Here is a 23,129-nt window from a genome sequence, read left to right on the forward strand (position 1 = left end):
AGGCATATACCAATTTTCAGAGGAAAAGGGAAGAGTTTATTTGTAAACAGTTTGACACAGACATTTTCTGGTCAACTAAAACACAGTGCATTTAAATCCATTTTAAAACATTACATATCAACCAATACCTTAAAGAATATTCTTCCTGTGCAAAAATCAATTCTGTTCCTTATCCTGGAGATTTTACAAGCAAGTGCTTATTCACGAAGTTCTCCAACAAACAACTTATGTATTAAAACAAAATTGAACGTGCAAATTGGTACAATGTGATGCAAAGAATCATAGTCTCTATGAAAATACAAGTCAGGGAAGTATTAGTATGCAGCATGACATAACTTCCGGACTGCATGGCTCCATGTACCTTCAGTATTTATTATTTGCAATTTAGATTTACTTTCTGTGCTTTTTTCCCCCCTAAATATGGAAATTGCAATGTGAAAAGAAATAAATCCTGTCAAATGCAAGGGAATTTTAACACCTCTGTGTGATGGATCTATTAGAGACAGCCACTGCAACAGTGTAAGCAGCTTCTATTTGTAAGCCTGAAGGGTTGTCACTGTTCCCAGGACCAGATGGTCTGGGTATTGGTGCTCAGAGAAAACAGAAGAATAGGACTGGGAAAGGAAAAATGAGGGAAATTATCTATAAATCTGCTAAGTAGAGCCATTTGTATTAATTTGGCATTCTCTCGTACTCGCTGTTTAATTTTGGACATCACTTAAAAAGAGAGCTATCAAGGCTTTTTTTTCCTGTTACTGGAATGTACAAGAGAGAGTGGACAAAATCAGGTTTACAGCATCAGAAATTAGACAACAGGCAATATTATTAGGCACCATACATATACACCTGTGACTCAGTGTGTGTGTATGTTTGTATGGTGTACACATGCAGAGCTATACTGCAATAGATGAGCTATTCTGCAGTCTGTGGAAGGAAAAATATTTCCCCCATTCTAAAAGAAAAAAAAAATATTCTCAATTTTTGCTTACATCGATAAAGACCGAAATATCTTTATTAATCTTACAGAAAGAATATAATCCAGTATTCTCTATTCCTTTGGCTCTAACATTATTGGTAATTAAATTCTCAATCATCTACACATAAAAAAAGTCCTTATTGAGTGCATAGGGCCCTAAGGCAGACTATTCTGAAGCAAGGCTTGCATTTGTAGTATGGAATACTAATAAAACTCAAAAAGTCACTTTTTTGAGTGTGACAACAAATTCCCAGAGATTATGGATCTCCAGGTATAATTGTGCATCTGCAGTCCATGGTCATGAAGGACGCCTGGCTTCTGAGGTAAGTTCCTTGGCAGTAAGTTCCCAAGGCATATTGCTCCGGAGTAAACTGTAGGTTTTGTTTGCACTTTAACGGTAAACTTGTGAAAACGTGCTTGCAGCCACTCTGAAATTTATAATTTCAGTCCCAATTCAGTCTCATCTGGAAAAACAGACAGGAAATAACTACATTCACAATCTGGAAGTCCTCTCCCTCTCCCCACTTACTGCACAGCCAAGCAGCTACAGTGGGATCTAGAGTCAGGATCGCTGTCCACATCGCTGCCACCTGAGTAACAGGAACCCCGCATATCCCATGTCTCAGAGAAGGTCAGGGAAAGCAGCCACAGGCATTAGGATAGGGCTGTTCCATCCCCACGAGGGCACTTAGAGCCTCGGTGGCAGCTGCGCATCCCATCCCGCTCCATGGTGGCTACCGCGGGCACGGGGCCGGGAAGCCCCTCTCGCTGCTCAGCCGCCCTGTCTCACTGAGTGTTTTACAGCCAGGGGAACGGATGCAAAACCAGCCCTCGTTCCAGCACACCCTGTGGGCCAAGGAGGCTTGAACGCTAGAAAATGAAGTTCCCGCTCTTTCTGTTAATGATGAAAGGCAAGGATTTTAACCACAGCCTTAGGTTTCCTAGCAAATGAACCAAACCAGAAAGATACGGAGAAGCTCTGGTCGATCTGTCTCAGTCTTTCCTACTGAAGCTATGCCACTTGTGTTACAATATACTTGGATCCAACCTGTGGCAGTAAGAATTTTTCAGCCGAGGGAAGACTCCCCAACTAGCACATTCCTCTCGGACACACACACCTTATTGCTTTCTAGACACCCCCTAAGTTCACACAAACAAAAGCACCATGTTACTGCATAATCTGTCCTCTCCTCTTCCCGCTACTCTAATATCAGCGTTCACATCTATGAGAGCATTCACAGCTCACACTGGCCTTAACTGGATCGACGGAACTAACAAATTACAGAAGAGGAGCTTAATAAAATTAAATTCTCACCAGCAACATTTTCATTACACAGCTATGCTACGCATCATAAATACAATAAAGGTTGAGCTTTTTCCTCTCGGTGCATCCGCTCTCCTTCATTCCACCTTCCTTATCTCACCTTCACATGGGAGCCACTGGGCAAATTACTCTATCATGTTCATATACGCTCCACTACTAGAAAAGAGAGACTCACACTGACTAAAATAGGCTTGTAGTTCAGATAAGAGTCAGAGCACCTAAAACACATATCTAAAAGGGATGATAGGAATATTCCCATTTACAACAAAAAGAAAGGCAAAATGTGCATTCCAGACTATAGCTTTATTAATATTTGTTTTGTGCTAAGCATATTGATAAGCTCTTGTACTGCGCATGCTTCAATTTATTCAGTTTTTTATTTACGTCTGAAAGAGCAAAAACAAACGAACAAACAAAAAATCCCTTTGCAGTCACTTGAAAAAAAATATCCCCCCAAAACAGGTTCTATGGTTCTCCTTTTTCCTTTGACTTCAGGGGAAAGTTGCACAAGTCAATAAAGAGCAAAGAAATAATACAGGGTTTATAGGTTGCAGTGGTCCTGCACTCAGGTACTCCAAAACAACTGGTCCATGCAGACTGTGACTACACAAGAAGTTAGGGGTCAGCTATGGCCCTAACTTCAAGCTCAGATTATCCACAACTCATGTACTTAAATAGGAGCTTGGCAATGAAAAAAGGGACAACCAGAGCATTATGCCTCTATAATAAAGTCAGGGACTCTTCTTCATTCCTGTTACTACTTTCAGTTGTGTTGCTTTCTGAAGGCCACTTGAAGGAGAATCAGGACTTCCAAGCTCTTTCTGAAGCTTATGCATCATGTACTATGTCACACAGCTCAACAGCATTCCTTATATTTCCTTATTCTACCAAACTGTCCGAGTGTCATTCAGCCGACTCGTGCAAAAATCTCTGAGGTTGACCAGCTAGTTGCTATGGAAAATTCTTATGGCAGCATGGCAGTTCTGCTGCCATAAACTTTTTTTTTTTTTTTTTTTGACATGCCTTAAAAGGGATTGCTGGTTATTCTAAAGGAGACACAGAAGGGTTCTCATAAAACAGTTTTCAAAAAATAATAATTAAGAGCTCTGTAATAATTGCCACATTCTACATTGGCTCACATCATGTAAATAACTTTACACTGGCAAGTATTCCAATAGCAAGTACCCCAGTGGCAAGTACTGGAGAGAACATATGGGTATTAAAATATCGTAGTGCTCTGCAAAGAAAGCAACCACCAATTCTACCTTTGAAAACATGACTTAGTCCTTTCACACAACAGCCTTGCTCACTTCGCTGCGCACTGGAGCCGTTTTTGCCAGATGGCAACGCACTGGCAAAACGTCTAATCGGAACAAGCTCCTTCTCTTGCTGCACTATCCTGCCCTCCAGAGTACACAGTTCTAAGAGAAATCATGACTAGATTCCACAAAGCACATTTGTGCCATGGAGCTGAAGATGAATCTCTTCCCAGCAACTGGAACAGGAACATGCACGTGAAACACAAAGCTCACTCTCGCTCGTTTCCCTGGCATCCAGAAGATGAATGAGGGCTCGAGCACAATGTGACATCCCGGCCCCCTCACACTATTGGAAATTACTTCCAGTTTGAGCATGGTGGCAGAGGGCCTGGCTCTAGGCTCACTAATAGCAGGTTTTATCAGGAGTAATGTCACCGAAGGAAAAGGCACTAAAAAGTAACATGATACCTGAACACGAACTGAAAGCAGTAGCACTTCCAAGAGCCTGCAGAGTAATGACTCCTACACTGAACTGAACACAGTGTAAATGTATTCCCCAGTAAAATAAATAAATAAATAAACAAACAGATGTTGTGCCACATAGAGCCAGCCAAAGGTAATCCTCCCTTCCTAAGAAACAGGGAGAAAAGCCTGCTAAGCTAAGAGACAACTTTCAGTATGTAAAGGAGAAGAATCTGCAAACAGTAACTTCAGCACTGTATTTCCAAACCACATCTTGCACATAAAAAGACAGAATAATAACCAATAAGCTAAAATATCTTTTCTTCTAATAATCAGCATTATCATTTTAAAAGGTAAAAAAAAAATACAATAACAAAAAAAAATTGGTATCAAATTGTCGGTTTTGAAAAACACTAGTTATTAAAAAAATGCTAACAAATGGGAAAAAATTACATTTGCTATGCAACTAAAAAATGAGGAATGCCCATAATTGAAATGTGCCATACACTTCTGAGAAGCAAAAAAGGCCTTTTGCAGCAAGAAGTTAACCAGAATTTGGTTTTGGGGTGGGACAGAGTGGCGTCAGTAAAAACTGCCATACATTTTTAGCATGGCAGCCTCCTTCTGGCAAAGGCAACTTGCACCTGGTTTTTATGCACCTCTGAATACAGACATGAGTACTCCCAGCTTTACTCCGTGAGTAGCAGAAGTAAGAAGAGCTGCAGAAGATCAGTTGTTTAAGACCATCTGGTTTAAGAAGAAGATAAAAACAACACCTACGAACAGACAAGCTGGGTCTTAGCTAGGCCAAAGTTAGGTCGTGATGCACTCACCATGATGAGCACCTGGGATCAGTTACCCCGCTAATACAAAATTTGCTAAAGGGTGACACAAAACCCAAGCAAACTATGCAGTAGATTAGCAATTACGCCATGAAGTAATGCTAACCAATGCTACACCTACCCCCCCAACCTCCACCGAACAAAACATAGTTCTACAAAACCGATTTGGGGCCTGATTTTCCACTTACTGTCAACTCTCCTGCAATTTTATGGCCCCACATTTGTCCTCAGCAGTTGTCACAAAGATGTGATAATTCTTGCAAATGCTCAGAAGAAAAATACCTCAGCATAAGAAATATCTGCTAGGTCCCCATGTACTGCCTCTGCCTGGGACGTGCTGGGAAGCAAGGTGGGAAGCTAGGACTGTGCTTCATAGTGCATAGTGCATCTCCTAAAACAGCTAGTAGAGCTTTGTAATGCACCCCTATTCAGGTGGCAACAAAGTGTGGCCCATTTACTAACCAACTCTCTTCTTCCTAATGCGCGATTTCTCAGGGAGATTTCTGCTACAGCTCAAAGCCAGATTACAGTCCTTCGAGAGGCATAACACTGTGAGGTCTGCACTTTCAACCCTTCTTGCCTATGCCATTATATTGTACAATACAAATATGATTTTGTGCAGAGCATTCCAAATTTGGCAACTGTCACATTCAATCTGTGGTTAAATTGCTGACTGAAGAGCTCTACCAGGGTGGGGTGGGGGTAGAAAGGAGAACAAACAAGGGAAAACCAAAATGAATTAAAAACCAAACGCCCTAAAAACATGCTCAAGAATCTTCACAAAAACCTGCTGGAAAGCCCAGACCTTTATTATTTTAATTAAAATGTTCAGTAAATAATTTACAAACTATTTCCAGAGCTAAAAGACTGTTATAAACCTTAAATAAAAAGACAAAAGACTAGCAATACTAGACTGCCAAGTTACTCTGTGGATTATTACTTATACAAAACATGCTTACTTTCTACAAGTCTCCTAGGCCAATTATTTTATAAATTCTCTTTTTACAGCAGTTGCCTCTGGCTTTTGAAGAAGAGGAGCTGTTTTTCCCTCACAGGTTTTACCCTAACAGACTCCCTAACATCTTCTGGGGCCCAATTCCAGTATCCTTAGATCTTCCTACAAATGAAGAGTGGAGAAGCAAAAACAGAACCTTATCCTACATTTCTCTTAAAAAGCTGCTGTAAGCAGGGGAGCGCAGTGCAGCAGTGAGCAATATAGGAATGACTGAAAATCAAAGCACAGACTGCAAGAACAGAGCGGATGAGCGTGGGTCTACGAGCGCGCAGCAATCCCCTCCCTGCTGCCTCGGCCCAGAATGACTCCTGGTACGGCCAGGGATCAAGGGCACATCTGTGTCCCTGCTGCAGCGGCTCCAACCGCGCTGGCTGCAGCTGCAGCCGTTTGCGCAGTTCAGTCCAGCCCAGCCGTCCTGCTCCTCCCCACCTGCCGCCACGTGCGGCTCCCGCGTCTTCCTCGGCCCACCGAATACGGAGTCCGACAACAGGAAAGGGACAATACTATCCATAGTCTCCTGGATAAGCAGGCCTAAAAATGTAAGCCTCACGTGAGGCTTATAAACTCACTGTCAGAACATAAAATGTCAAAACTGTATTGTTTTTAAGCAGAAAAAGTTTGGAACCCATTTCACAGGAGACGAGAAAATTACTTAAACATTTTGCTGCTGGAAAACTTTGGAGTTTTGACTTAACACCAAAAGCCATTCCCGCTCACACCATCCTGGGGGGAATTCAGGCACTAGCTTCAGCTAAGGAAGGTAAGCTCACTTAGTACAGGTAAGCTTTGAGTTTACCTCCGCGGCAGGCTGCACTGAGCCAGCAGGGATGCAGGCACGCTTGAACCACGTAACTTAGCAACTTTCAGAAGCTCTTCTAGCCATCGTCTAGAGAAAGTAAGATAGAGCATTTTCACACCGATGATGACATACGAACTAGCAGCTCCTCTGTGCAAGTGAAGTGCCAAATCTGACCACTGCTTTTTCTCTGAGTACCTGGCTGCACTAAGCAGTCAGTTGCCTAACCCTAGCCCAGGTTGGAAGGGAACATTCTCATGGATGAATGTAACCAAAACAGATTTTATTTATTTTTTATTAGCTTGAAATATGAGTGTTCTCTTGATATGGTTCAAGCAGTGTAAAGCTCAATTTTCAAGTATGCAAAAACATATGACTGGTGGGCTGGAATGCAATGTTTATCAAACAGACCTAATAAGGTTTCGGTTTTATTAGGCTATTTCCTGTAAGCTGATATATGCCAGTTCTTTTCATTAAGACATGAATATAAAAATTAAAAATAGATTATCCTAATGGGTCCCAAATTACTATGTCGCCTTCGATTTTTTTTTTTTAAAAAAAAAAACAACATTTATTCCTTCAATGGTCCTTTAACAGTATCTCCTACAAGCCAATATACATCTTAGCTGTTACACAGCTCAAGTTGCATTAAAATCCAAATCCTCCAAATCTCATACGACTCTAGTGTTAAATCTGGCACCAGCAAAGCACAGCATTAAAAGTGCAAATGCAAAGCCAGGGACACTGTGTCAAAGGGGAGTTTAAATAGGGAAAAACAAGTTCACTTTTCTCAGGCAAAAAATAAACAAACTGTGGACGAGTTTCAGTTACCTCAGCACAGCCACATCCTGCCTTTCGGCAGCCTTGAACAAGGTGGGTTTCTAGAATTTTAAATTCCAATAAGTGTCTCAGAAAGATACCTTGGCATATGCAGCATCCAGTTCATAAGTTTACAGAAATTTTCTCCACTGTTGCAGTTGAAAGTTATTCAAGGTCCTGAAATCACCAGAAATTTGAGGAAATAATCAAAAGCATCTTAATGACAGATATTTTAAAGATGGGAGTGTGAGACCTGTAAATAGCTGCTCATTTGTTAAAAAGCCTGTGACATTCCCACGTGAATCTACTTGCACAGTGCCCAATTTTGGGTGGGAAAAAAGGTGGCTTTAAAAAAAAATCTTTTATGGATCACAGAAGAACAAAAGAATAAAACTCTCTGTAACTTTTTCCTAGTTTGAAACACAGAAACTAAGACCTGTGAAAGAATTCAGAAAATCCTGAAAGTCACCTACACAGGTGCATCCTGACAGAGTTTTGTCAACCTTTACTACTCAATAATACTCTTGCAAATCAAGAGTTTCAGCTTGCATGAAATGACTGGGTCTTTACACAGCCACTCCACAGAAAAAATAAACCCACGGAGCAAATGATTAAATATCTTGGTGCAAACTGGGGGAGAAATATGCCAATAGCAAAAGAAAGCTCCTCAAGTGTCACATTGAGAAAATCAAGATCCTAAAACTAGTTTTATTTTCCAATGCAGTGATGTCACCAACATGATATTTTCATTGTTTGCCAGGTTAACAGAATTTATGGAGGTAATTAATGCAGAACATGTGTGCTGAGCTATCCATATGAAAAATGGAATTGCCCCCGACTTCATTTGCTGCCTCTGCAACCAAAACCCTGCTAACATCTTTTTTCACTATTTCCATATGTGAGAAATACAAATATTTATAACAAAGGTAAATGCTTAAATGACTCTTGTATTCTCATCTACCCACAAGCCATTTTTTCAGACCTCTATCTTCTGCTCATTCCTCTATTGCCATTTCCTTCCCACAGACTGCTCAGGCTCCAATTATTTTGCACAAACTAAGCACATTCCTCATGCCTCTTCTCCACCGCTGCTTTTCCCGGTTAGCATAGACTTTTTCTATTCTTCGGCCTTTTGAACACTCTCAGTCCTGCTTTAACTCAGCCTGTCGTCCAGGTTTTGGAATCAATCCCACCAACTGATTAGGGCAAAAAGGTAATATTTGATGAGTAATTCTCTTCCTGTACCTTTTCTCTGGGAAACTACAAAGCATTTTCTTTCTCCCAGTAAACAGCACTTGGTAAGAAGGAAGGACACATGGCCCTCCCAGTCAGCAAGAAAGAAAGAGATGATCTTTGCCTTCCATGCTGTAGTGCCAATTTACGGAAACAAAAGCACCAGCATGTAAGAAAGACTCAGCACGGATAGGTGAGGTGGAAGCAAGAGAGACTGATGAGGTTTCCCCACAGCTTGGCAAACCTGGAGCACAGCACATTCCCCACAGCTTTTTTCTGCTTCTCCAGGAAAACTGACCTCTCGCCATTTCACCATCGCTAGCACATTTGTCCTCTTAGATAAATCATCTTTGGCAGAAAAATGTTTGCAGGAGAGGGACCTAACAATCTCAGGATGCATTTGGACATAAACGTCTTAAGTACGTATTCTTCGCTGGTCATAACTTTTAATGCTGATCAGACAAGATTTGCTTTGCTTTTTCTTTTTTCTTTCCCCCCCCCCTTTAAAAATAATAAAAATAATAAAGACTAATACAGAATGATTAAACAGAACAGTAAAAATGCCTCCACGCTATCTAAACTGCAGCCTGCAGAAATGCACCCCTGCTAAAGCAGTCACGAAGCTTACTAACGTAAACACAGCTTAGACTTTCAGGGAGGCAAGGAATTTCTTAATTTGTGCCTCACTCAGTGTTCGGATCATCATGAGCAATGAATTTGGGGTTCCAAAGATGGCAATTAACTGGAGAAAGTTTGGATTTTGGTCTGATTTTGCTTAGATTCACGTCAAAGTTTTGCTTAATCCTCCTTCACCCCCCATCTCTCAAAAAGTCTTGCCTCTCAAAAGAGCAAATTAAGCAGAGACATTCAGCTTCTGTAGCTTCTCAACAACTAAATCAAGAAGCCCAAAGTCAGTCATTCTCTGCTATTTGTTTCTGAGCAAAGTCTGTCGGAAGCCTACTACAGAGCAAAAGATCTTTGGTGCTTCAATTATAATTTATTTAAACACTCAAACTTCTCTCTATTTTTTTTTACCAAATCATACAAACTTTCTCAAACACCAAGAGACTGCTTTTTAAATTGTTGTCCTCATATATGTGACAACTGTACCTCAGCAGTTTTTTTGTTGTTATTTTAAAAAGCAGACTAATGCAATGCAAACTCCTGCATCCATGCAGAGACAAAAATGGTATGAGAAACCAGCTGTAGAAAACGAAATCACCATTTCCACAACATATTACACTAAACTGCCCTGCCTGAACCTCAACATTCATCCTATTGTTTGCTTAATTGCTGCTAAGTTCCAGCCACCGTTCGTTTGGGCTGCTATTATTCTTTCATCAATATTTTTCCAGCAGATTAATGGGATTTTCCTCCATATTTTGCCTGAAACAGCAGAATACAGCAGTTTATGAAAAAAAAAAAAAAAGGAGTGTGGCACTAAAGTTTCTGCTTACAATGTGTCTAGTTTAATAACATCTCTGCAAATTTAAGACTGTACGGGCTGGCGTTTCATTCATTCTACCCGCCACTCTCACAGACTGGAGCTCTTTTGTCACTGTCCCCAGACTTCTTTCAAGCAGGATTACCTTTATTGCTCTATCTTTACTTCTGTCACCCATTCACTGAAGAAATTTAAAAGCAATATCCTCAGTCCGAGGGACCCAATTTCCCTTTTGCATTGGTTTTGCACTGCTAAACAATATTTGTGGTAGGATTTATCAAGCACTTAGGAAACTAAGAAGCACAAGGCTACCAGTGGGGAATATGATCCTAACCCAGCAAATTACTACCATGTTCTGTTTCAGAAATTACACCACAGGGAGTTTGTATCTCATCTTCTGAATTAAACTATTCTCTGTTAACTTTTGGTTCTTGTTTCAAACCCTTTAAATATATATGTGTATATATATATATATATATATATATATAAACCCTACCGCTTTCAAATTTTGAAGAAATAAGAACAGTTGTAGTTCTTCAATGAATTTTTAGCAAAAGGAGTACTTTACTTAGGAGTAAAGCCAGAGGGAGGTATTTTAAAAAAAAAATACAGAAAAAAGGCAAGGAATTCCTATATCGCACTCCATTCTTGCGATACTGGATTTCTGCTTCAGAAAAGCGATAAGTTTGTGAAATCCTTTTGCCCCAGCTCTGAAGTTTTATCTAACACTGATGCCTTTAGACCAGTCTAGTCAATTCAGCACCTTAAGCTTCTGATGCGACTATTGGTGTTTCAGCTTTTGTCTCACTGAGTACAGCTTTGAACTTTAACAAGTGCAAGGACATGATTATGTCTCCTTTTCCTTTTTTTTTTTAATTTATTTTTTATTAATGAAAGTAGAAATCAAATGGCAGGTACGATCCACCATACTTGTCTGAGTTACAGGACTCTCCTACAACTCAATTAGGCTCTGTATAAAAACCTTCAGACCCTACTTTTGTATTTGGTAACAGCTCTGCAGTGACCCTCACTGGTGATACAATCTAGAGCACTGAAAAACAAGAAACTGAGCACCTGCATCTGTATTTCTAAACTTTCATCAAGTGGGGATTACATGAACAAGACCCATTACATACCCTCTTAGTAGAGAATTTACACATTTTGAAACAAATTCAAAAGTAAGCATACTAATACCAACTTAGTTACCGCCTGCAGTTGATAAAAACAATTAGACCTCATCTGCATATTTTCCCAGATGGGAACGAAAACTTCAGGTTCAGAGTATACTCCTGATATGGAAAGATTTCACATAAACAACTGTTAAACTTAGCATACCAATTATCTGTTAAACAGTTTTCATTCTGGGAGTGCCCCTGCAGCTTTGTTTTCTAAGGTTTAAAATACCAAAGAGAGTTTTTGCAGGTCTCTCTGCTTTGACTGGTTGGTTGGATACACGTATCAACATGTATCCAAATTAACTACAATGAGAATTAATTGCAGTGCTTTATTTGGATTTCTCTACATTTCAAACATCTGCTTGAAGTTTGTTATAGACGATGTACTGATTTTTCTTTTTACTATGCTGTTTTGAAATCAGCAGTAAGTCAAGATAAATTTAAGTGATAAACAGGAAAGAAAACATTTTTTTCCGTCTGTTAGACCCTGCTATCAAAAACACTGACATAAAGTAAGGAATTTATTCAACTTCTTTTTCCTGTTGCATAGCATCTTAAAACATCTTGGTGTGAATTTTTAAGTGTGCTCATTATTTGTCTAACCCTACAGCTTGGGATTAAACCCAGAAGCCCTGAATAAGATACAGCTGTATGAAAAATAGCTCTCTAGACTCTCACGAGTTCTAGCTTTCCAAAATTAAATTTTAAAAATTCAGAATATTAAGATTTCTAAACCTACTTTTAACTTCTTTTGCAATTAAACACTCAATAGCAAGCTATAAGCATCATTAGGAATCATGCCACGATACATCAGGACTTGCCCTGAGCTAACGATAGCTGACATACAGTAAAACAAGATTGGCAAAAGGCATTTTCCCATATAATCCCTTTTGATTCTACTGAAAAGTTTCCAGTATTTCCAGCATTTCCCCCAAATTATATGCAAAAGTTGGTCAGACATTTTGTTCCACATGCAAACAGCGCATTTTTCAAATATGCCAACAGCTGTCATTAGCACAGAAGCACAATAAGTCCTCTTTAGTGTCTTCAAGTGTTAACAGAGACTTGCCCAGATAAAGTAGTGAATTTAACTGTACGGTTACACACAGTTCTGAGATGGTAATGAACGAATAAAAGATGAAGCCACATCTCCAAAACCGATGCAGATTGAAAATAGAGACTGAATAAAACCTTCTTGCTGTTAACGAAAAGAGACACTATTTGAAAGCAAGTACTTTATGCAGATTTACCATATTGATCTTTTGGTAGCAATGTTCACACAAAATTAATTTTATGCTAGATTGAGAGGTTACAAGAAGTTTCCTGTCTGCACAGTCAAAATATTATTGAAGCAATTCAGGTTGTCAGTAAAAGCTTAAACAAATTTGCTGATAATCCTGTTAATGACCCAGGTCAAGTGTTAACTGTTGTGGGTTATAAAACAGTGAAATTAAGGTTGCTGGTACCCTCGGGCAGGCAATATAGCTATAGAAGAGATTGAGAAAAAAAATTATTAAATTACTGAACGATATAGCTCATGCAAGCTCTCGATACCACAGGAATGGTTCAGAAAGAAATTGCATCCTTCTACAAAAAAACATCATCCTCCCTCCGTGAAAAATATTCAGCGGAACAGAACAGCAGAACATGTGGTTTCTATGCACATACAGGGTTCAGTTTGTGACTTGAAATTTGAAAAGTTAGATGTTAAATCTTCCTGACATTTTCCTGCTTCTCGGAAAATGGCACACATTTCATCACTGTACATAGATAAGTTGGAACTTTACAGAACCTTTTTGAACTTCTGGGATTAAATAGGTAAAAAGTATGCAGCTTTGCAATGAGCACAGTGGGTTGCTTAAAAAACAAATTTAGCGGAAAATTGTCATTTCGTCAAGAAAAAAATATAAATAAAAACTTTATATCATGAAGCAAATTAAATACTTATGCGCTCCAAAAAAACCAGACTGTGTTTAATAATACAAAGTGAAGTAAAATAAAAGCTTTCCTTCGCTCCCCTCATCCTTTCCCCCCACCCTCGCATCCATTCCCATTGCAGCATTAGTGGTTGTCAGTCTTAATATTAATCATAACGGTTAACTGTGGTTGCATTTAAAAAATAGAATCAACTCATTCAAGTCAAATATATTTAGGAAATATTACTGGTAGGCATGAATGTACTCTGTAACCTGTCCAGTACAGCATTCACATGCCCCCCAGAAGTTACACAAAACTACATAAAGGCACTAAAAATGAATTTCAGCTTTTATTAAAATATTCCATGAGTATTCCATGAGTATTCCAACAGTAGTTTTATATTAAGGTAAAAAAGTACCTATTTTTATCTATCCACATGCATTAACATCCTTTATCCAAAGTATATCTTTTTCAGTCTCAACAATGGGCAGGGGGAGGGCTGGGGGACTGCTCTAAATATCCAGCACAGAAATGTAGCAGAAACCTATTTTCTCAATTTTGGTGGGGAATTTAAGATATCGAAAGTACGAAAGAAAGCAAAGAGATGGAAAAGAAAAAAGTTATTTAAAGATGGAAAGTTTGACCTTTTGAGGTTATTTAAAACTACATGCTAATGCTTGACCATCAAACAAACTAGTGAATCAGGTAATGATAATAATTCAGATGCCTAAATGCACAATACCAGCCTAAATACTTGTAAATAAATAAGAAAACTACCCTGATCTTTCCTAAAGGAAAAACTAGAAACTTTAAAGTTAGTCTGACTCCTAAAAGAAACTGTAGGCATTCCTTTTTTAGAATGAAGAGCAAAATACTTTCAAAAAAGTAAGCATGCAAACGCAGGTTAACGTCTAGTAACTGTGTTGATGCTGTTGTATTCATTAGCCATTTTGAAAATATTACTGACAGATTACAAGTTCTAGAAGTTTAAAGCCGAGACCAGAAACAGGGTCTAGTGAAAGCTGCCCTTGGCAAGTACGCTTAACGCTCATTCTGTATGGTACTGACGTTTCTCTTCTTTAACAGTTCTCACTGCCAATTAAGTAAAAGGAGAAAAAAATGAAATAAGAAGTGAAGGTTTTTTTTTGCAAACCCAAATGTACTAGTATATGTTTTGTTTTTTCACAATTACTGCTAGTTTACAGACTGTGCCTGCCTGCCACTGGCACAGAAGCAGAGCTGCTCTGCTGACTAACAGAAGCACGTACATTTCCAAAATGCTTTGCAATAATAACCCTCTACTAACATGCTTGCTTTCAATCCAGAAAAATCATTTGTGAAAGGCAACAATATTTATAAAAACGGTATGTATCTGGAGAGTGACTTCGGGTGAGCTACTACTGAAAACATATTCTTTAAGGCAACCTTTAAAGCGCTGCCTATGCAAAAAATATTTGCATAAAACGTGCAAACATGTAAGGCGTTACTCCTACAATAAAATCATACTGTGGCTTCTTTTTAGCAGCAGAAGCAACGCATTTAAGATTACCCAGAATCTGTAAAGTTCTAACCCTTCCCTACTTGCTTTTAGTTTTTTTTTTCCTTGTCAGAATGATTTAACGCTGTTAGCCCACCGCCTTATCCCACAAGCAGCCCGAATATCAATAAGTGCATCAGCGTTATCCGTACAGGGGAAACGACCGTTTTAATAGCTCGCAGAGCCTCTTCTCCACGCGAGCGCTACGATTTGAGCAGGTGCAGGGCTTTTTATGACAGTTTGCTACCAGAAGTTCTCCACAACCGCTGGCCTCTAGATTTCGCCGATAAAGACGACTACCCTGGACATCCCATCGCAGAGACCGTGTCCGCTGCGGAAGCGGGCAAAAGCAGCATTTCTTTTTATTCATGGGCAATGGACAGCCCCATTTTGCTTAAAATAGAATAAAATAAAACAATAATAAAGTATTGCAGTTGCGTTTCCCAAAAAGCATATAATGGGCACATTTTTTCTCCGGGCAACCTAACATGCATTTTTGCCGTAATCTTAAAAATTACACAAGGGTGGGAGAATAAAATACTCGCGTCTTATTTCATGCGCACACCCCGTTTCAAAAAGGTTAAAAACTCGCATAAAAATAATAATAATAAAAAAAAAGAAGAAACACTACGGAAGAAAAAAAAAAGAGAGGGATTTTACAAGGTAGCAAGCTCTTTCTTTTTAAAATAAAAATAGCGCTAATGAAGGAGCCCGCTAATTAAAAGTTTTGGAGCGCGGGACCCCCACGCCGGGCTGGGGGCGGCGAGGCGGGCGCCGGAGCGGCCGCCCCGGCCGCTGTCCGCGCTGCCCGGCGCGGCTCGCGCAGCCGTTGGGCAGTTGCCCCTAACGGTCACCGCGCCCGGGCGGCACCGGCACCTGCAGCGGGGCCGCCGCGCTGCAGTTCAAACCGCCCCGTCCGCGCCCGCGCCGCGCGGCTCCGCGCAGCGGCAGCGCAAAGGCAGCGCGCCGGCCCCGCGGCGAAGCAGCAGCTGCCGCCCGGCACCACCTTAACGGGGGAGAAAATAAAATATAATAAAATAAAAAAGGGAGAAAAAAAAAAGGAGGGAGAAGGGATTGTAAATCGCCGCGAGCGCGGCGCGGGTGCCCGCGGGACGCGGCCGGGCTCGCCCGCCCCGCGGCTCACCTTCGTTGCCCGGCCGGGCGGTCAGGCGCCCGGCGGCGCGCAGGGCAGCGCCGAGGAGCAGCAGCAGCAGCGGCAGCAGGAGCGGCAGGCGGCGGCGGTCCATGTCGGCGGGGCAGCGCGCAGGCAGAGCCGCATGTCTCCGCGCCGCATGCCACCGCTGCGCGCCCGCGCCGGCGCCGCCACCATGCCCCGCGCCCGCCCGCCGCCCGCCTTCGCGCGGCCGCCGAGGAGGGGCCCGGCCGCCCCGCCCCGCCGCCGCCGCCGCCGCGCCGCCCCGGGCCCTAGCACCGCCCGCCGCCACCGCCCGCGCCGCGGCCGCGGCCCCAGACCCAGACCCGGCCCCAGACCCAGACCCAGCCCCGGCCCCAGACCCAGACCCAGCCCCAGCCCCAGCCCCAGCCCCAGCGCCGCGGCCTGCGGGGCCGGCAGGGAAGGGAGGGGGCACGGGCCTCGCGCCCGGGGACGAGGGGGAAGATGGAGGCACAGGGAGGCCACGCGCATGTTCCGCTCCGAGACCAGGCGACGCGACCGCCTGTTTTGGAGCGCCCGCGGGGTGTCTCAGCACAGCCTTGGTACGGCCAGGTCCTTGTGAGCACCCGCGGGGCGTCTCAGCACAGCCTTGGTATGGCCAGGTCACCGCGAGCACCCGCAGGGTGCCTCGGTGCAGTCCAGGCAACATGTCCGCTTGCCTTGGAGCGCCCGCGGGTTGTCTCGGCGCAGCCTTGGCGCGGCTGGGGCGTTGCGCCTCGCCAGCCGCGCCAGGTCGGCACGCACTGAAGCGAGGGAAGCCCAGCTAAGTCCAGCCGAGGCCCCAAAGGAGACGCGGCGCGCAGCAAGTCAAGCTCCTCGCTGGGCTTGCCCGCATCGGCTCCTTCCCTTTACCGGCCCTCATGCCACGTTTCGTTATCCAAGCAGGCAAACAAAGTTTTCATTAAATCTGCTAGCACGTCTCCACCCTGCTGCATGCCTCCAGCCCGCTCTCCTGCTTACGCTCGTATTCGCCATCTACCAGCCCGCGTTGCCTTGGCGTTGGCTGCGGGGCGGCGGCAGTGGGATGAGGAGGCTGAGGAACGCGAGGGAGCCACGAGCTCGGGAGCTGCTCCTCCCGGCACAGCGCAGCGGTCCCGACGTTGGTTTAACCACACATGGCCCGACGAAGGGCAGTGAGCAACGACTGACGGCAGAAAGCGCCAGCTTAGCGTATGCTGAATGGGACCGCATTCCCGTCCTTCTCTGCCTCTCCCTGCGCTCTCTTTGCAAACATGCTTTCAACAGCAATTTTTTATGTAAAAAGGCCCAAATCTCCTCAAAATGTTACCCTCCCTACCACTAAAACCTCCAGGATTTTCTTGTTGCTGCTTCTTCCCAGACTTTTTCTGGCAGACAGCTCCCTTCCACGCATCCTCTGGCATAGCAGAGGCCAGTCGGCTATTTAGAAGGCTGCTAAATTATTCCCAGGGCTACTGGGTTAGGTCTCTGTAGAAGCCACACCTCCCTGCTGGGGCTTTAGGTAAACATTTTCAGGTGGAAGAAAGAAGGAGAGTAAAGAGGGTGGAGAAAGATAAATCCCTGAGCTAAACACATTTCTGTTTTCAGTTAGTGGAAAAAAATATATATTTCCAAAGAAGCAAATATGGTGGGGAGCGGGGGGAGCTGTTTCTTTTCAATTTCCAAGTCAAGTGCCTATAAAACATCTGCACGTTCCAGCACCGTGAGAGCATCCTCGCTGCTTCTCTCTGCCTCTCTGAGAGCAGGGCGCCAAGCGCCCACCAGGGTTTTACCACCCCGCGCTGGTGTGCCAGAGGAGGAAAAAAAAGCAGGCGAAAGGAGAGACAACGGCTCTCAACTTCCAGAGCTCGCTCTCGTCCTCTGGGGCAGAGCAGCAGCGCTCAGCATTTCCTTTCCCACACTGTCGCGCGGTGAAGCTCTTGCAGCACATGAGGCCACGGTGCGAGAAGCAGCGCCACAAGAGTCCGCGGCAACTAAACATCCTCCAGCAGGTTCCCGGCCCTTAGGAGGGATGCGGCAGCCTGTCAAGTCCCGAGGGCAGCCCTCTCCCTCCACCCGCACACGGGCTCGCGCTCACCCTCTGCGGCCCGCGTTGACCACGAAGGTCCCAGCGGTGGAGCCTGTCCCCGAGCACGCTGGAGCCCCAGCGCTCCTCCGCCTCACAGCGTGCTCCAAGCCAGGGTTAAGCGGCACCCCACCGTGATCCACATGGCACGGCCTCAGCACAGCAGCTGCTCCCCAACCGCTCCCAAGCTTTCCATGCTGTCGGGAGCTTGGCACGGCTCCCCACGGGAAGCGTGGGTGTGAGGGAAGCCTCTCTGATCTTCTGCCTGCTGCGGCTATGGCCTTTTCTGGCCTACCTGTACAAATGCAAGTTAAGGAAAAAGAGAGTGGGGCAGGTGGTCGGATGGTTAGAAAACGTCGCAGAAAAGATAACACAGGGACCAAACAGTTGTGCTCATAAGATGACTTAAACATTAACCCCTTTCACTGGTCAGCAGTAAGACTACAGAGAGTGGGTATGAGAAGCCTCTATGTTGTTTCCAGGATAACAAAAGGGAGAGCAGTAAAGAATTTATTAAAAAAATAAGACAGGGAATGGGACATGAGAAGGAAGGGAAGGAGCAAACTAACAGAAAAGGAACAAATCAAGATGCATAAAGGACAACTTCTAGTTTTCCATGTCTGCCTCGTGGGTTAGTTTTTGCATTGGTATTACCATCTATACCTCAAAGGTGTATTTGTCAGCCTTTTTACTCACTTATGAGGACTAGAAATACGCCTTTTAGAAACAGATGAAAGTACGGATTTTCATGTAGTCTTGCAGACAGTTGTTAGAGGGTTTTGTAACAAAAGAGTGAAGTGGCAACACTAAGAATAGGGCTTTAACACTAAGGCTCTCTCCAGGATGTTTTTGCTCCAAATTTGAGAAACATTACTTTAAGCAAACAGTTTGGGGTTATTTATAGAAAACACATTTTGTCATAGCTCCAAAGAAGTCATCTTGTCTAGAAGGAAAAGTATATCATGCAATACAATTCATAGAGCTCATATATGCAGCATCAAACCTTTATACCTCTCAAATTAGAAACAATTAGTAGAAATACTTTGACAAATTTGAAATAATGTGTTTCAGAAAACTGCAGGTTCTGGGAAAAGTTCTTAGAAGGAAGGAAAGATAAAGTTCATTAAAAATTATTCACTGTGCTTTTTTTCCTGTAACGCACAACCTGGAATACATTGTGTTAGTTTGTGCAAATTGCATGTTTACTCTATTAAAAATAATTTTGTGTTACCTTAAAGGGTACGTTTGAGGAAAGAAAATAGCCTCTAGTGGCATTTTTACATAACCGGACTGCACATGGCAATATCTTTGCCCTAGCATCCATAAAATCATTCTAGAGAAACACATAACCATGATTTATGATTTTCTGTCAACCCTGGACTTTAATTTCTTTAATATATTGAAGATCAAAATCCTTACTAAACACAAATTATATTTCCACGTTTTTCTTTTACAAACAAGGTAGTGACACATTCTGTGATTGCATAATGGAAAAAAAGAAATCATAACACATGGGTAGAATGCTCCAGATCTCATGTTTGCATAATAAATAGGAAAACAACATTCTGACTAATGAAAAAGTGTTACAGATTATTAGGAACAACCACAGAAGTAATCAATCAATTTATCCAATGGACTAGGACACAGTCTGCTTTCAAGCAGGCTTCTTAACGCTTACACCACTTGAATTGCGCTGTTTAATTAATCAAATCACATGATTTTTTCCCCAATTTTAGAGATTTAAAGATAAAATCTTCTCCTTAAAAAACAAACAAAACAAAGAATTAATGGTAGGTTCGCTACTCATAAAGAAAGGTGGCCTGACAATCTATTTATTCAGGGAGGAGGCGCCATGCACAACAGAACAATGCTGCCCATTGGCACACGCCTCATCCATGGCTTGGCGGGATTGTTCGGAGGCGTGAGAACATTTCCTCCTCCATTTCTGCTACTTATTTATGAAGGATGTTATTTGTGATGTTGATCCCCCTTCCAGGAGACCAGGGCTGCCGCTGCCCCGTTTCCACATAAATCACTCTGGGGGCCATTGCTCGAAATAATTCAGCTACCATTTAGGCATCAAGATAAGTGCTTGTATGTTTATCTGCATATCTTTTCAGATTAATAGTTTTTAGTGCTGAGCTCTAAATTCCAGCTCCAAGTGTTGCTATAGGAAGCACTGCTGCTTCAGTTCATCATAAGACAGAGCTAGCTGTGGGCCACTCTTAGAAAAGGTGACCAAGTAGGAAAAACTCTGCATCTGATTTACCCTCCTATGAACCACCAAAGAGGCAGATTTACTTGTTTTAAGTATTCTGCAGCAGATAGTTTATAATATAACCTAAAGATACCCTGTTGTACAGCACTGCCTTGACCATGGAAGTAGATGAGAAAATACAGAATGCTGTGGAATAAAAGATGTGATGCCATAAATACAAATGATAAATGAACTGTGAAAAGTTACTTTTTAAAAGTCAGTTATTTAAAACTGAACTATAGCTCTTTCTAATCAATACTTACACAATAATTACTTGAAAATCCAGGAAAAAAAATGGATTAGCTAGACAGCATGCAAAATTCAGCTTTGAGCAGCAACATAACTGCAATTGTAATTATGAAGTGACTGCACACCAATTCCATAATGAAAGAAAAAAGCATGAGTTATTATTGAGAGCCAATGCAGAAGAAAAGCCATGTGAAATGCAAATGCTGTTTAGCCTCATATTTCCCCCATGAAGGCTGAATCATTTGCTAAGTGTGCAATAAACAGGTGACATTCCAAGCACTTAAACTGAATTTACCTATTTCCAAAAAGGAAAGAAAAAAAATCCATAAGCCATAAAAGAAAAGCTTCACTAGCATTACTGTCAGTTTTCAGAGCGAAGCAACATTTATGGACGGGAGAGAGTATCACTTTATCATGAAGATGCTCGCCAAATTCTAGCTTGGACTGCGTGTTTACAGTGGAAATGTATGAAACCTGCAAAACTGGATCATGTCAGAGAAATCACAGCAGACCTCTGGTGAGGTAAATAACGACCAATTTGTTTGCTTTGATTAATTTGTTTCTTGCAGATCACAACAAATGTCCCCAAAAGAATACAGTTGGAAAAAAAGAAAAAGACACCAAACCCACCAAAAGTAATTGATTTGTTCTGCCATTTTGTCTTTCAGAAAATAATGTCAGGCAGTACTGAGGAGTAAGGAGGATACAAGTTTTAAATGCCACAGTGTTTCTAAGGCTCAAACTCAGATTTTGTTTTAGGGAAATCACTTGAAGAGTGGACAGACATATTTCTGCTGTGTGGCTGAGTGGGATTTGAAGTGCTCCTTTGCCCTGTCATAGCCAAGCTTGAGAATAGATGGTGAAGCCGGTTGTCTATTTTTCTAGCCCCAAACTAACTGCAGAAATAGTTACTGTGAACTGCAGATTTAAATAGAACAATACAAATAGTTTGAAGAGTCTGTTAGCAACATGTGGAAAGTTTTAAGAAGTTTAGTTTTGACAGTGACCTTTTTGCATTTGACAAATGACTGGGTATCTACTGCGTGCTTTTCAGCTATAGTAAAGAACACCTGAGAGCCTATATGAAATGTAGATGCATTTGTATTTGTGGAGTTTCCTGTTTTTTTCTCAAATTCTCTCACCTCATCCTTCCTATTCAAACATGGAATTTTCACTTCTTTACCTTCTTGGAGCAGATGTTGGAAGTTTTACTCGTGTTCAAAGGCTGACATCTCACAAAGGAGTAAGATTGGTAAAAGATCATAAAGCAGCATTGTCTTAGAATTCCCAGCTTCACATCTACCTCAAAGGAATGAGCTCATTTCACACTTTTGCCCCAAACTGCAAAATAGATATTCGGCTGCATGGTATCACTATAATTAGTGCTTCCCAACCAAATGCCTCCCCCAAGAAGAACATCAGGATTCTACCTTTTCCAAAAGATTTTTCCAATCTCTCCAAAGACTTTTGTGTCTCAGAACAAATGCTCATCAGGAAACAACTCCTTTTGAAAGTCTCTTCAAGAAAACAAATTTACACTGTGAGTTTTTACCCGAAGTACCATTCCACCAATCTTTTTTTTTTTTTTTTTTTTTAAAAAAAAAGTAATAAAAGTCAGGGAGTCATTCTAACCTTAGACCCAAAGCAAGACTTGCCCTCAGCAAAGCATCCTTGTCCGTGTCACAGACCATCTCCAGCTTCTGCCATTGGGGATGAATCATCCCTGTCCACATTTCACAAGGTATCAACTGACCCCGGCTGTGGTGGGAGGCTCTTCAGCCTTCCCGTGTTTGCTTTGTGGGGATGATGAGCTAATCACTTTGCTCAGAGCAGACAAAACAGCTTTTCACTAATTCTTTACGGCCACTTGGGCAATGAAGAATTGCTGTTCTGGGGAAAGACTAACTCCTGCTCTAACAGCATCTGAAAATTATTCTTCATAATACTATTGTTTTAATAATCATACAATGCATGCAATAAATTATAATGATCTTTCAGCTCAGGTGGAACAGAGGCATCATAACGGGCTACTTTGCCAAGTTTGGGTCAAGCAGTTCTTACCCATTTAATAGGACATCTTGCCGATGTATTTCGCTCCCTGATCCCATAGTCAGCTGCTGCTTTCTAGGGAAAGATGCAGCTTCCCTACCTACCTTTGTAACTCAGAAGGCTCACCAAATAGGGCTGAAAATGCAAATAGTTCCAATCCTCTGCTGCCAATGTTATATGCATATCAGGAAAACCTATTATAAATGTTTCTTTCTTTTTCTTTTTTCCTTTTTTTTTTTTTTTTTGGATGCTGCAAAACTGCGCTGCAACACCAGATTTGGTTTAAATGAATGATATTTTCACTAAATCACCTTTGTTCATCAGTGATATTTTTCCTGACCTCTAGGTAGTCTAAGACATGACAGGACAATTAGCTTAAAAATTCGTTTAAATAGCTCCTCTCCTTTTTTTTTTTTTTTTTTTTTCCTTGAACTGTCACCAAAACATGGGAAAATGTGTACATTTCTGTTATTGTGCAAGTGATGGAGAAAGTCAATTTTATTTCCTAGTCATTTGTATTATCAAACTAAAGAAAAGCTGCTAGAAAAAGGTTTTAT

At 42.0% G+C, this 23,129-nt stretch overlaps 1 protein-coding gene across 2 annotated transcripts in view; it reads right to left on the reverse strand.

Moving 5' to 3' along the window:
* Nucleotides 1-16,049, reverse strand: part of EPHA3 (EPH receptor A3) — a 205,045-nt gene extending 188,996 nt beyond the window's left edge. For both annotated transcript variants that reach the window (XM_088533391.1, XM_088533383.1), the window contains exon 1: nucleotides 15,944-16,049. In XM_088533391.1, coding sequence (XP_088389517.1) covers nucleotides 15,944-16,046 — 103 coding nt within the window. In that variant the 5' untranslated portion in view covers nucleotides 16,047-16,049. The remainder of the gene's footprint in view (nucleotides 1-15,943) is intronic.
* Nucleotides 16,050-23,129: the final 7,080 nt, after the last annotated feature.

The sequence above is a fragment of the Tinamus guttatus genome, unplaced genomic scaffold, assembly GCF_059628265.1.
Source record: "Tinamus guttatus ecotype Peru unplaced genomic scaffold, ASM5962826v1 Tinamus_guttatus_pri_ptg000035l, whole genome shotgun sequence".
Taxonomy (NCBI): Eukaryota; Metazoa; Chordata; class Aves; order Tinamiformes; family Tinamidae; genus Tinamus; species Tinamus guttatus.